This window comes from Dama dama, chromosome 21 (genome assembly GCF_033118175.1).
Source record: "Dama dama isolate Ldn47 chromosome 21, ASM3311817v1, whole genome shotgun sequence".
Taxonomy (NCBI): domain Eukaryota; kingdom Metazoa; phylum Chordata; class Mammalia; order Artiodactyla; family Cervidae; genus Dama; species Dama dama.
Window position 1 is genome coordinate 32,004,876 of NC_083701.1, and position 14,367 is coordinate 32,019,242.

Consider the following 14,367-nt stretch of genomic DNA (forward strand, 5'->3'; position numbering starts at 1 on the left):
AACATTTTGCCTTTAAAGATTATTTTAATTAACAATTTATCTTAAAATATTTCAAAATTTTCTGGAGCTCTAATTATAGAGTTTCTTCTAGTCATTTTATTCTGATTTCTAAAATTATTTGCTGTTAATTCATAGTAAGAAGAAGGAAATGGCAACCCACTCCAGGTTTTTGCCTGGAGAATCCCAGGGACGGAGGAACCTGGTGGACTGCCGTCTGTGGGGTCACACAGAGTCGGACAGGACTGAAGCACTTGGCAGTATAGTAAATTACAGACTTGATAATGAAATTACCCACAGCCATTAGTATTTAATAAGTAATAGTTGACTAACCAAAGAGGATTTCAAAATACTATTTACTAATAAATATTTACCATATGATTACTTATATATTAATTCTTTCAGTTAGATTTGTAATCAAATCTTTGACTTGTATTTTATGTCACAATATTTTCTTTTAATCATCTTTTATTGAGAGAAAAAGTTTTGCACTTGAAACTTAAGAATTAATTTGGATTTTATAATTTTATCAGTTTTTCTATACATGTTTTTACTTCTTAAGAGATATGCCTTTCTGGTTTCTAAAGAGAAATTAGGATTCGTTTTCAGTTTATCCTTTTAGAAAGATAGCAGGAAACTTTGAGTTTTATGTTATGATTACTAATAGAGATAATCAAGAGGAGAATTGTATTTGTAGTACACACAAACTGATAGAACTGATATGATGTAACATAATCTTAATTTCAGATGGCCAGATTTCATTTGGAGTTTGTTGACTAAAACATATTTTTTAGAACAAAAAAATGAATGTATGATTTCTAAAATGAATATAGAGGCTTTTCAGTCATGGATATAGAACCCAGGCGTTTGATGGACAGTGTTTTTATTTTTCTCTGTCGTTTCCAATTCCAAGGAAATGCAGAGCTTAAAAAAAAAAATCCCAAAAGTTGCTGATTAAATGTTGGAATGCCCACACTTCAGATCCTGAAAGAGAAAGTAGAATCTTTCCTATTACCCCTGAAAATGCCCTGTCCACTTTCACAAGCAGGCTTCACAAAGTAAAAAAAAGTGAGAGAAGCCAATATTTGTTGATTCTCTGCTATATCCCTGGCACAGACATTCTGTAAATATTTTGGATAACATAATGCTAAAAAATGGTTACTTAATAATAGCACATGTATTTTTTTGTATTTGCATGTGTGTTCAGTTGCTCAGTTGTGTCCGATTCTTTGAAATCCCATGGACTGTAGTTTGTCAGGCTCCTTTGTCCATGGGATTCTCCAGGCAAGAATACTGGAGTGGGTTGCCGTGATCTCCAGGGGATCTTCCCAACCCAGAGATTGAACCCATGTCTTAAACTAACAGAAACCGTTAACTGGATAATTTTTTCATGCCACATATGTGTCTGTGTGTGTGTTGGTTTTATAAATGAGAAAATGTGTTCTGAAAATATATTTTAGCCACGTGAGATTTTTTTTATCAAGAAAGTTACATTCTAAAAGAGCTGATAAGAAGGAATTGTTTTTTGGCTAGAAATGACAATGGTTTATGAGTTGTCAAGGGTAAATTTATGGGGGAAAAAACCCATAAAGCAGATGGAATGTATGATAGTCATGCTTTTAATATGTATGAACTCAGCTTATGAAAAGAAAAATGACTTTGGTGAAAAAATCCATAGACCCACATGTATTCTATAAAAACTACCCTGTCCTTCTTTTTGACACATATGGAAGCCAAGATGAAATGGGTGATTAGGTGTCAGAAACGGAGATAGATTTTAAAAGATTAAAAAAAAATCTGCTGTTGATTACTGGCTAACCTAGTACATTCACTATTGAAATCTCAGAAATTTCAGTCATATTTTGGAGAGCTTTTTATGAGAGTGGATGAAATGATGTCAATATTAATTGTAAATTGCTGACAGAAGTTAAAAGAACCATGAATATAGCCAATAATTATTTGTCACGTCAAGTTGGTTGCAGTTTGGATTTTTGTGTGTGTGTGTGACATTTTGAAAGACTCTCCTTTTCTCATTCCATTTTGATTCAGGCCAGCAAAATAAATGAATGATAGATTTCTGCCCTTGGGGTCTTGTTCTGATCATGAGCACTTTGTGGTTATCTAACTAGACTTTGAAAGATTTCTCAGATCTGGGAACTTCTGCAGACAGAAGAGTCTGCTCTGGGTTCCCTTGGCTGCCTGGGGATGCGGTGTGTGACTAAGGCCATGCTCTGATCAGACAAAATGACAAAGTTCTTCGTGTGTGTTTCCCTCTGGGGAGGCCTGAGGTCTGCCATTATAGCTGAGCCAACTGAATCATACTCCAGGGCAAATCCTGCCTACCTGGAGAATTCAAGAGCAGAAATGCAAAGGGTGGCTTTATTCTCCACATTTTGAGGAGTTCTTTCGTTAACCCTATCTTGATTTAAAGGGAAGGGATTTTGTTTTATTATTCTTTTATTAATGAGCGATTGTATTTCTAGCCAAGTTATTACCAGACAACATAGCAGTAATAATCAATTTGGATATAAGAAAATGTGAAAGAAGAAATGTCCTGTTTTGGTATCCTTGTGGGTTTCTTCTCCTGGTGTGAACTGATGAAGGGGGTTGTCAGGTGTTGTGTAAACCTTGTAAAGCTCCCTTATTTACATGTAAGTGGGGCAATCAATTCCGATTCCATCAAGCAAACTTTTCTGTTGCACACAGATGCTAAATGAAGTGTTCCTGGTGCTTATTTATTCTCTCTCATTTTTTCCCCTTACTTACCCTCTTGCTTAGTGTTTTTGGTTTCTCTTTCCTTTGTAGAGATAAAGATTATCACTTAAGAACCTACAAATCTGTCGTTATGGCCAACAAGCTGATAGACTGGTTGATTGCACAGGTAAATAGACAAAAAGAAATTGCCGAGTTACCTTCATAGCTGCTTTAAACTTTGAGGTGATTTAGGTATTTTAAAAACTCCCTACTTGCCAGTGAGACACAGTGAAATGACTTCATCAAGTTCATACAGCTAGAGTGAAGCAGAGTTAGGATTTGAACCTGGATCATCTGACTTCAAAGTTTTCAAGCTTTATTTTTATGCTGTATTGTCTTTCAAGAGGAAGATGTTTTGTGATTCAAAAATATCAGCTGAGATCCGTTCAAAAGACTAAGTGTAATTTGAATATCACTAAAGAAAAGGTGTGCGTCTGTACCAAAGTTTCTCATATGTTTTGTTTACAGATTTTTTTTTTAAAGTATCTAATGTTTAGTCCTAGCAAGTTATTCTAGTCACCCTGTGCCTTCTTCTCTGTTAGATGATAATTGTATTTTGATATTATGAGCTTTGGTATCCATCTGCACACATTGTAAATAAGAAAGTGCAGAATTTGTTGTGACTGCCACTCTGCTTCTCAGAGTGTGGGAGCTGACAGCTGGTACTGAGAAAATGTTATTTGCAACTCAAGGCATCAAGCCCATTATAATATATATTCAAATATAAATTTATTTAGATGTTTTATGTTTTATCATAGTAGATTAACTAATAAATAATCAAATTTTTCCCACAGGTTTAAGGAAAGGCTAAGAAAACTGATATCTGCTTTGACAGAACTTAATATTTTGGAGAAGGGAATATGGCTTGGTTGAAATGTTGTCATTACATTTGGATATATGAGTCAAGTTAGTTTTTTGTTATCGAAGAAAATCACCTACATCTTTTGTTACAAGTGAATAATAGTATTTGATGCTCAGTCATAGAAATGTTTATTTTTGTCTTAAATATAAATGTTTAATTCATATTTGATTTATCTGTGCACATACATTTTGAAATTTTTATTATTTAATATTAACTTCTAGACTATCCAGGAATACCTGGCTTTGCATTTATAGTATTTAGATTTATTTTATTGATAAATTAAGATCTTTAAGCAAACAGTTCTTTTTAGATAAAACCAAAATTCCAGTGTTCAATGGGTTTACTAGTGTGAAAACCTTTTATAACATGATCAGTGCGTGTCATTGGGATTGGTTCTATGTTTGGTAACAGAGTTGAAATTTCCCATAGAAATTATACTGTTATAGAATTCACATAAATTCTTCTATGTTGACTATGTGAGAAAACTGAAGAAAGGTTTTTTTTTTTTTTGAAGCAAAAGCTAATACTGAATAAATATTTAGAGTTCTGACAAAGGAAGTCAGTCATCAACTTTTTTTTCTTTTTGGCACTTTTACTTTCTAAGTGTGAACATTAGAAGACTAAAATAAGTTGCTCAAAATCCAGACCAAGTTGCAATTCTTTTTTACTTCAGATTTTCTTACTGGTCTTTTATGACAGTGCCTGTAGAAATGCTTGTGCATAGTAGAGATTGAAATGGACTAGGATACAGGTAATCTGGTCTGATAACAGCTATGCTGTTAAGTAGTTATGCAAACTTGCATGAGTCACTTAGTCTCTCTAGATTTTATTTTCACAACTGTTTTCTGCTTACTGGAATAACTATATATATCAGCTCTTCTCCATCACTTAAGCTTTATGATTCTGATAGCATACTTGCAAATATGTAAGTATCAGACATAATTAACTCTAGGACAACATGGGCTGGCTTTGAGGAGAAAGGTATGGTAATGGAATGATAAGAGAATGGTAAGTTAAAGTTCTTACACTAAGATGAAGAAGAGATTTTATTTTAAAGGAAGGGTCTCTTTCCACCAAGGCCATCAGTTGAATAATCAGTGTATACTGTTGGTGATTATTAAAACAAGCTCTTACTACGAATTTAACATTTAAGCAGATGCTTTAGTTATTAAAATAAAAGAAACCAACCAAACAGAAAGCAGACATGGTTCCTGCCTTCGAGGGACTGTTAGTCAGTTGGGCTGACTTTTACACTTCCTCTGAGGCTCTGCTTCAACATCATCTCCCCCAGTAAACTTTGCTGGATCCTCCAGACTTGGCTTAGCATCTATCTCTGTGGTCCCAGTTCCCTGGATGTGTCTGTTGTAGATAATCCCACTTTATATTAAAATTGTCCTCATGATTCTTAGGGTGGGGGCTGGTTAACCTATGTGCCAGCACCTAGTATAACACCTGTTGGGGAGTATTGACTAAATTGGATGACGGTGGCATCATTGACTCAATGGACATGAGTTTGAGCAAACTCTGGGAGAGAATGAAGAACAGGAAAGCCTGGCGTGCTGCAGTCCATGGGGTCGCAAAGAGGTGGACATATCTTAGTGACTGAACAACAAAACAACAACTTATATATTTTAAGTGACTCGGTTCTTCAGATTTGAATTATTTGAGGGCAGGGAAGTGTTTTGTGTTTGAGTGTTTTACTCTGTTACTTCTAGCACTTAGCACACTGTAGCAAAAAAAATCTTTTGCATCAATGTATGAACATTAGTAACAGTTAGATTTTGAAAAAGGTACAGATGCATTGTCTAAAGATACAGATTGTAAATATTGTACTCATTAACAGGAGGATTAGGAAGGGGTAGAGTTGTTACAGCATTAGGTGGTCCTTGATAGACTGATAGGTAGAATTTAAGGCATTGAGTGGAGTGAGTGATTCCATGAATGAGAACAAGGATGGAAATAAACAAAAGGAGTCCTGGCAACAGTCTGGAAGTCAAATTGATGAGAGCAGAGGTGACCTCACCTTTGGAAAATAGGTCTGGAGGGGTATAATGAAGTCAGGATTATGGGAGGCCTGCAAAGCCCAACACAAATGCTGATACTTTATAAAAAAAAGAGAGTTAGTTAAAAGTTTTGGTACATGGTATTCCTATGTGTGTGCAGGCTAAGTCCCTTCAGTCCTGTCTGACTCTGTGTGATCCTAGAGACAATAGCCCTCAAGGCTCCTCTGTCCATGGGATTCTCCAGGCAAGCATACTAGAGTGGGTTACCCTGCCCTGCTCCAGGGGATCTTTCCTGCGTCTCTTAATGTCTCCTGCGTTGGCAGGCAGGTGCTTTACCACTAGCGCCACCTGGGAAGCCCAGTATTCCTGTGTAAGAAAGTTTAATTCTTAGGACTTTCCTGGACTTTGCCTTCCAATGCATTGGGTACGGGGTTGATCTCTGATCGGGGAGCTAATATCCCACATGCTCCTGGCCAAAAACCCAAAACATGGAACAAAAACAATATTGTAACAATATTAACTTTAAAAACGGGCCACACCAGAAAAAAGTCTTTTAAAAAAACAAGGAAAATTTAATTCTATAATGGCAATATTAGAGAAAGTACAGGAGTACAATATTAGAGAAAGTACAGGAAAAGAATTATGGCAATTTAGAAGTGAGATGAAGAAACACTGGATTAGGGTGCTGACATAGGAATGAAATAGAAGCCAGAGAGAAGAAAGGATGGATTTGGTAGAGTATCGTTGTTCAGTCGCTCAGTAGCTCAGTCATGCCTGACTCTTTGTGACCGCATGGACTGCAGCATTCCAGGCTTTCCTGTCCTTCACTATCTCCCAGAGTTTGCTCAAACTCATGTCTGTTGAGTCAGTGATGCCATCCACCCATCTTATCCTCTGTCTCCCCCTTCTCCTCCCACCCTCGGTCTTTCCCAGAAGAGTATTGTACCTAAGAGCTAAAAGACAGGGCTAGAAAAAAATGAGATAATATGTAAGAAAGCACATCTTAAACTGTAAAACATACAACTGTAAGGTTATAAAGACACAGATACAATAGATACATACATATATACATACATATTCATATACATAGTCAGTCCTCTTGGTATCTGGGAGATACTGGTCCGAGGACCCCTGCAGGTACCAAAATCCACAGATGCTCAAGCCCCTTGTATAAAGTGGCATGCATTTACATATAATCTCCCATATCTTTTAATTAACCTTAAGATTATTTTTAATACCAGATGAAATGTAAATGCTATATAAATAGTCATTGATTCTGCAAATTCAAGTATTACATTTTGGAACTTTCTGGTTGTTTTTTTTTCTCTGAATAGTTTTGATCCGTGGTTGGTTGAATTCTCAGATGCTGAAGCTGTATTACAGAGGGCAGAGTGTATATGAATTCATACTTGAATGAATAAAATAGATGTTTTCTAGATAAAAATCATAGCAAAAGGTCGCATTAGGTTTTCTTTTGGGGATCAGTTATGTGAACTGATTTTTATTTTTTCTGGCAAGAGAATGAAAGAGAAGCTTACATTTGCTGACTCCACTGAACACATACTCTCCGGGTCTTATAAGTCTCATTAGATTAATAGGTTTCTTTGGAGGCACTTAAAGAGCAAGGCCATTTGATGGGAGGTGATAGCAGAGATGATGCATAATGATTTTTACTTAGAAAGCCTTATTTAGTGAGTTTTCAACTATAGGATATTTCTTTGATACATAATTGGGATATATGATCAAAGAAATAAGGGATCATTTGTGGTAGCAATAAATTGTAGTTACTCATGTATTTTCATTTTTAATCAAGCATAATTTTTCTCGATAAATAGTAAATCTTTGTTTTTAATGTCGAAAGAAGATACTTTCATAATCAAGGGGATGTTTGATAACAATTAGATGCATTGTTAGTGGGCTTATGAAAGCAACATCAGCTCTAATGTATGAATGGCTTTGTCAGGACAGTGCTGAGAATGTCAGATGTCAAATGTGGTTACAATGCAGCGAAATCTTTGGTCACCTATTAACTGTACAGGGCTTTTGTGGTTGACAGGGGGATTGCCGCACCAGAGAAGAGGCGATGATATTTGGCATTGGGCTCTGTGACAATGGATTTATGCACCATGGTAGGCATTTTTATTCTGGAAACTTCCAGATCTATTTCACTGTTTTGTCAAGACATTGGGAGTGTCTCAGTGGCCAGGGAAGTCCTCTAAAGATGAACCAGCAAGACTGTCTGGATCTTGCCACGTGTCCCTGTTGGGTTACCATGTCTGTAATCAGTGTCTCCACAAGTATCTACAGGTTGCCATGACTTTTTTTTCTGTTTTTCTAGACTGGTTCTGAAAAAGCAAGAGCTTGAACTAGAAGTTAAAAAAAACAGCTCATGTATCTCTTTGAAACTACTCTAGGTCAGACCCATGGGTTTCTTTCTTTTTTTTTTCAAATGCCAGTATATGTTAAAATGATTAAATGAGAGTCTATATAATTGAATATTTATAGCGATTTTTTTAAAGAAAATACTTTCAAAATTAGAGAACAAAATTATAAATTTCTGGAAAAAAGTTTCTTTTTGAGAACTAATTAAAGATTGAATTTCTTTCTTGTTTGTTGACTTCATTTCTCTTAAATTTATAAAAGTAATGAGACTTAGTTTTCCCTCTCTATTCATACAATCTTACAGTTTCCATAAACCCAAACCATCTCTTTTCATTGTTAATAATATTTGCTTATCTACTTATTTGATAGCTCTTGTGCCTATTGGCTAATTATATTCAGAAATTATTTTTTTTGAAGAAACAAGAACAGAAAAGTGGCAGTGATTTTGAAAGCATCTTTGATTATCGTTTGTTCCTTTAGGACTTCCATTATATCCTAGTATCTCTGGACAACAGGAAACACTGGTCTTTGAAGAGTCAATTATTGAATGGAAGAAATGACATCATTATATGGAATTAAAACTATAATATCAAGCTAAAAACCTTCAAAGATTTTGATGATTTCTTTCTTTAAAGCACCAGCAAGCAGCAATTTTATCCAAATATTTATTTTAAAATATTGGTTTGCAGTACAGGCTTTCCCTATGGAAGTCTCTGTCAGTAAAGGCACAGCCAGTTGGGCTCATGCCTGGCCTTATGGATGTTTTCTCTCCCTGCCTTTAGCCTGACTGACTGGTGGAGGAAAACAGCAGTAGGAGAAACACCATGTGAGTGGGGAACCACTTAGGTCATGTATGCAAGGCCTACCTAACGAGTGCTAAGTGGCTTCAGTCATGTCTGACTTTTGCAACCCTATGGGCTGTATGTAGCCTGCCAGGCTCCTCTGTCCAGGCAAGAATACTGGAGTGGGTTGCCATGCCTTCCTCCATGTGATCTTCCCGACCCAGGGATCAAACCTTCATCCCTTATGTCTCCTGCATTGGCAGGTGGGTTCTTTACCACTAGTGTCCCCCGGGAAGCCCTCAGTTCAGTTCAGTTCAGTCGCTCAGTCATGTCTGACTCTTTGCGACCCCATGAATTGCAGCACGCCAGGCCTCCCTGTCCATCACCGACTCCCGGAGTTTACTCAGACTCATGTCCATCAAGTCAGTGATGCCATCCAGCCATCTCATCTTCTGTCGTCCCCTTCTCCTCCTGCCTCCAATCCCTCCCAGCATCAGGGTCTTTTCCATTGAGTCAACTCTTCGCATGAGGTGGCCAAAGTATTGGAGTTTTCAGCTTCAGCATCAGTCCTTTCAATGAACATCCAGGACTTATCTCTTTTAGGATGGACTGGTTGAATCTCCTTGCAGTCTAAGGGACTCTCAAGAGTCTTCTCCAACACCACAGTTCAAAGCATCAGTTCTTCAGCACTCAGCTTTTTTCACAGTCCAACTCTCACATCCATACATGACCACTGGAAAAACCATAGCCTTGACTAGACGGACCTTTGTTGGCAAAGTAATGTCTCTTCTTTTTAATATGCTATCTAGGAAGCCCTAGGCAAGGCTTAACTTGATCTCAATTATATTCTCCTTCCTATTGTGAGCTACAACTTATGTTGCCTTTTAATTTGTGATTGGTAGTTTCGTTTGTTAAATTTATGTTGCCAGCAGTTTTCCATTTAAAGGTCAATCCATGTTTATAACTGATCAACAGTTATGATTTGGAACTCCATTAGAATAATGAAACAAAAGAGCTGTCATTTTTTTTTTGCCTACTATATGCCAAATTATTTACATTTGTTACATTTTAGTTTTGTCCAACATTATTCAGAAGATTTTATTGCCCACATATTATCAGTGAGAAAACTGAAGTTCAAGGATTTTAAGTAACTTCCCCAGTGTTGCTTCCAGAATAAGAATATAAGGATAGATAAGTAGAAAGCAGATTTCTCTTTTAAGACACTTTGACAGCTGTCAGGATCTCACTGAGTACAAATTCTTTCTATCAGTATGTAGCCTTATTTTTTAAAAAGGCTAACAAAACATATACCTTATATCATTAGAACATTCCAGGCAGCTTTGGGACTTTGGGGGAAAATGTTAGTATTCAGATAAAAGGGAAAAACTGACCTTTGCAGAAATAAGGTTATTTGAGAACAGTGTTTTTATGCAGATGACTAGGAATTAGTGGAAACTAAAATCACATTTCACCCAGAAGACATATTTCTGGTTTGAAGTGTTGGAACAAAAGTGACTACGGTGATAATTGCTCACACACATAAAGACTACATTTAACCCAATTGAATTTACCCATAATTGTGCAGGATATTAAAAACAGAAATGTTTTCCTTTTTTACCTAAAATGTTTACTACAAATCTAAAACCCTTTAGGATTCTATGTTTTGAATTGCATGTATTTTTAAAATTCAATATAATCTTTTGAAAGTTAAAATTGGATTTTAATCTGGAAGGTGGCAGATTTGTTTAAGTCAAAAACTTTACTGTGAAAAAAGTATTACTTATCTTTAAAAACACAAAGTCTTTTAGGTAACAGTAATTGAAGAAAACATCAGCTTGAAATTATAGAAAGAAATAAAAAGGTATCGTTGGGATATTTGTAACTTGTTCCAGGCTGATCAGCTCTCATTATGGAAAATGAGGCTGATTTGGGCTACTCCCTCCCTCTTTCCATAGTGCTTGAAAAAAGTGAATTCAAAGACGAACCTCTACTTTTCCGTTTTTTTGCGGATGAGGAAATGGAAGGGTCAAATATGAAACATCGACTGATGAAACATGATTTAAAAGTTGTGGAAAATGTTATAGCTAAATCCTTATTGGTAAGTTTATTACTATGCTGTGCAAATTTTCTTCTTCATTAGCCGTTGATAGACTACATAAACATATTTGGTGATACAGCGTATCATTTCAGTCTTTTTGATTTGTAACTTTTTTCATAGTTGTCTTATTAATAATGTTAATGTTTTACATTTCAGATTAAATCCAATGAAGGCAGCTATGGTTTTGGATTAGAAGACAAAAATAAAGTTCCAATAATAAAGTTGGTGGAAAAAGGGTCTAATGCTGAGGTAATGTAAATTAGTGTTTTTATTTAAGTTTCTTGTCCGTGACACACACATTTAAAAGTTTTAAACAAACTGAAATCAGCCTTCAAGTATCTTTATTAAAAATAATGATTCTGAATAATCTTATTCTGAGGTTCTTTGTAATACTGTTGGGATTTGTGAAAGAGGGTGTCTGGGAGCCTAAGGATAGTGGGGGAGGTATTGTAAAGATGTACAGCTTCAACTTGACCTTGTAGGAGTCCAAGTGTCTGATTCTAGTCTGCAACCTGGTGGAGACTGATTAGGGTGGGACTGTATTATGTATGTTATGTGATTCTTCCATTGAATCAAGAGCTGTGTCTTCTATTTTCCTATCACTTAAAAAAAATTTGTTCTTATTGTGGTAAAAGGCACATTAATATAAGACATACTATTTTAAACATATTTAACTGTACAGTTCATTGGCACTAAGTACATTCACATTGTTGTGCGACTTTCACCATCATCCATCTCTCAAATTTTTCACCTTCCTAAACTGAAACTCTGTCCCCATTAAACCACAGCTCCCCATTTTGCCTCCTCTCCCATCCCAGCCCCTGGCCCCTGGGATCTGCCAATGGACTTTCTGACTCTATGAATTTGACTATTCTAGGTACCTCGTATAATTGGAATCAAACAGTATTTGTCTGCACCCAATGTATATTGGAATGCATTTTTAAGCTTAGCTTAATATATGTCCTGGGCTTCCCTGGTGGCTCAGAGGTTAAAGCGTCTGCCTCCAATGTGGGAGACCTGGGTTCAATCCCTGGGTCAGGAAGATCCCCTGGAGAAGGCAATGGTAACCCGCTCTAGTATTCTTGCTTGGAGAATCCCACGGACGGAGGAGCCTGGTAGGCTACAGTCCACGGGATCGCAAAGAGTTGGACACGACTGAGTGACTTCACTTCACTAATATATGTCCTACAAAGAGATGGTACCTTCTTTTTACCCCCTGTACTATACAGTAGGATCTCATTAGCTATCTATTTTATACATAGTAGTGTGTGTATCTGCTAAGATCATCGCATCCAGCCCCATTATGTGTGTGTGTGTTAGTCACTCAGTTGTGCCCGACTCTTTGTGACCCCATGGGCTGTAGCCCACCAGGCTCCTCTGTCCAGCCCCATTACTGCATGGCAAATGGAAGAGGGAAAGGTAGAAGTAGTGACAGATTTCCTCTTGTTGGGCTCCAAAATCACTGCAGACGGTGACTGCAGCCATGCATGAAATCAGAAGACCATTGCTTCTCAGCAAGAAAGCAATGAAAAACCTAGACAGTATTTTGAAAAGCAGAGACGTTACTCTGCTGACAAAGGTCTGTGTAGTCAAGGTTATGGTCTTCCCAGTGGTCATGTACGGTTGTGAGAGCTGGACCGTGAAGAAGGCAGAACGCCAAAGACTTTATACATTTGAAATGTGGTGCTGGAGAAGACTCCTGAAAGTTCCTTGAACAGCAAGGAGATCAAACCAGCCAATCCTAATGGAGATCAACCCTGGATAGTCACCGGAAGGACTGATGCTGAAGCTGAAGCTCCAGTATTTTGGTCATCTGATGTGAACAGATGACTCATTGGAAAGCTGGGAAAGGTTGAGAGCAGGAGAAGAGGGCATCAGAGGACGAGATGACCAGACGGTATCACCAATGCAAAGAATGTGACTTTGAACAAACTCTGGGAGATGGTGAGGGGCACGGAAGACTGGTGTGCTGCAGTCCATGGGGCCACAAAGAATTGGACATGATTGGGTGGCTGAACAACAACGTCAACAGTGTGTGTGTGTGTGTGTGTGTGTGTGTATGAAAGAAAAAGAAAGTGAAGTCACTCAGCTGTGTCTGATTCTTTGTGACCCCATGGACTGTAGCCTACCAGGTTCCTCCGTCCGTGGGATTCTCCAGGCAACAGTACTGGAGTGGGTTGCCATTTCCTTCTCCAGGGGATCTTCCTGACCCAGGGACTAAACCTTTTCAGATTCTAAATCTGTGAAAAAGTAGATTTCTTATTAAAATAAATTTTTTTTTTTCGCTATTTCTCTCCTAGATGGCTGGCATGGAAGTTGGGAAAAAGATTTTTGCGATTAATGGTGACCTAGTTTTTATGAGACCTTTCAATGAAGTGGATTGCTTCCTGAAATCATGCTTAAATAGCAGAAAACCTCTAAGAGTTCTTGTGAGCACAAAGCCAAGGGAGTAAGTTGTATAGTTTGTACAGTGTTTAAAAAGCATTAGACATTTGTGAGTAAAATAGAAAAGTTAGCAAAATTGGTGTCTGAAATTAAGCATCTCACTGCTTGTATATTTGGACCTCACCAACACCGCCGATACTGGTCTTTAGATGATGGAAAAGTTATGTTGCTTATGATGGATGGTTAAGCTACTTTATGTTGCTACTTAAAGCAGGTTAATTTCAGCAGAAATAATATTTTCCTTTTGTTACCCCAATTTTTCTTGTTTGGGTTGGGTTGAGCTTGATTATGAGTAAGGAAAACTGGTAGGACACTTGGTAATGGAAACTTCATTCCCTCATGCTCCGCTCCAAGGATTTCAAGGACTACAAACTGATGAGACAGCCTGTGTTGATACACACAATTTGTTGTTTTTCAGTTGCTCATGTAGTCAGTTGTTCGTGTCTGACTCCTGTCTACCATATGGACTGTAGCCCACCAGGCTCCCCTGTCCTTCACAAACTCCTGGTGCAGGGTCTTTTCCAATGAGTCAGCTCTTCATGTCAGGTCCACAAGGGAATACACATAATTACATCTTTATAAAATGGGAGCATGATTAATGATCTGAGGGGTTTTTGAAAAAAAATTAATAAGATTATGGATATACTTGGGAAACATTGGCTTTTGGTCTGTAAATCATCCATGACCTAGTGTCCCTGAATCAGATTTCCATGACTTGTTGAACCAATTAATTAATAAAGAGAATGCATATAAAGTACTTAGCATAATGTCTTAACATACTATGATTATATCTGTATTACTCTTTAAAATTGAATTATATTATTTTTCTATAGTAATAAGCAACTTCATTGATTTTAAGATAAATGAAGGTTACCACTTCAGAAGCAAAAAGGTTTATTTTAACTACTTATGAAAATATTCTAAGTATATATGGTATAGTGTCTTCCCTACCTTGATATGTATTTTAAGCAATAGCTGAGTCCATAATTTATCTTAGGAGTTGAAGTGCAGTGTAATGGGCTTGATTCTGTAGTGACATCCAGG

At 37.1% G+C, this 14,367-nt stretch overlaps 1 protein-coding gene across 2 annotated transcripts in view; it reads left to right on the plus strand.

Annotated features, from left to right (window-relative positions):
• PREX2 (phosphatidylinositol-3,4,5-trisphosphate dependent Rac exchange factor 2) overlaps positions 1–14,367 on the plus strand; it is a 285,395-nt gene that overhangs the window by 117,530 nt on the left and 153,498 nt on the right. For both annotated transcript variants that reach the window (XM_061123437.1, XM_061123438.1), the window contains exons 14-18: positions 2,803–2,878; positions 7,673–7,745; positions 10,736–10,878; positions 11,035–11,127; positions 13,179–13,327. In XM_061123437.1, the coding sequence (XP_060979420.1) occupies positions 2,803–2,878; positions 7,673–7,745; positions 10,736–10,878; positions 11,035–11,127; positions 13,179–13,327 (534 nt within the window). The remainder of the gene's footprint in view (positions 1–2,802; positions 2,879–7,672; positions 7,746–10,735; positions 10,879–11,034; positions 11,128–13,178; positions 13,328–14,367) is intronic.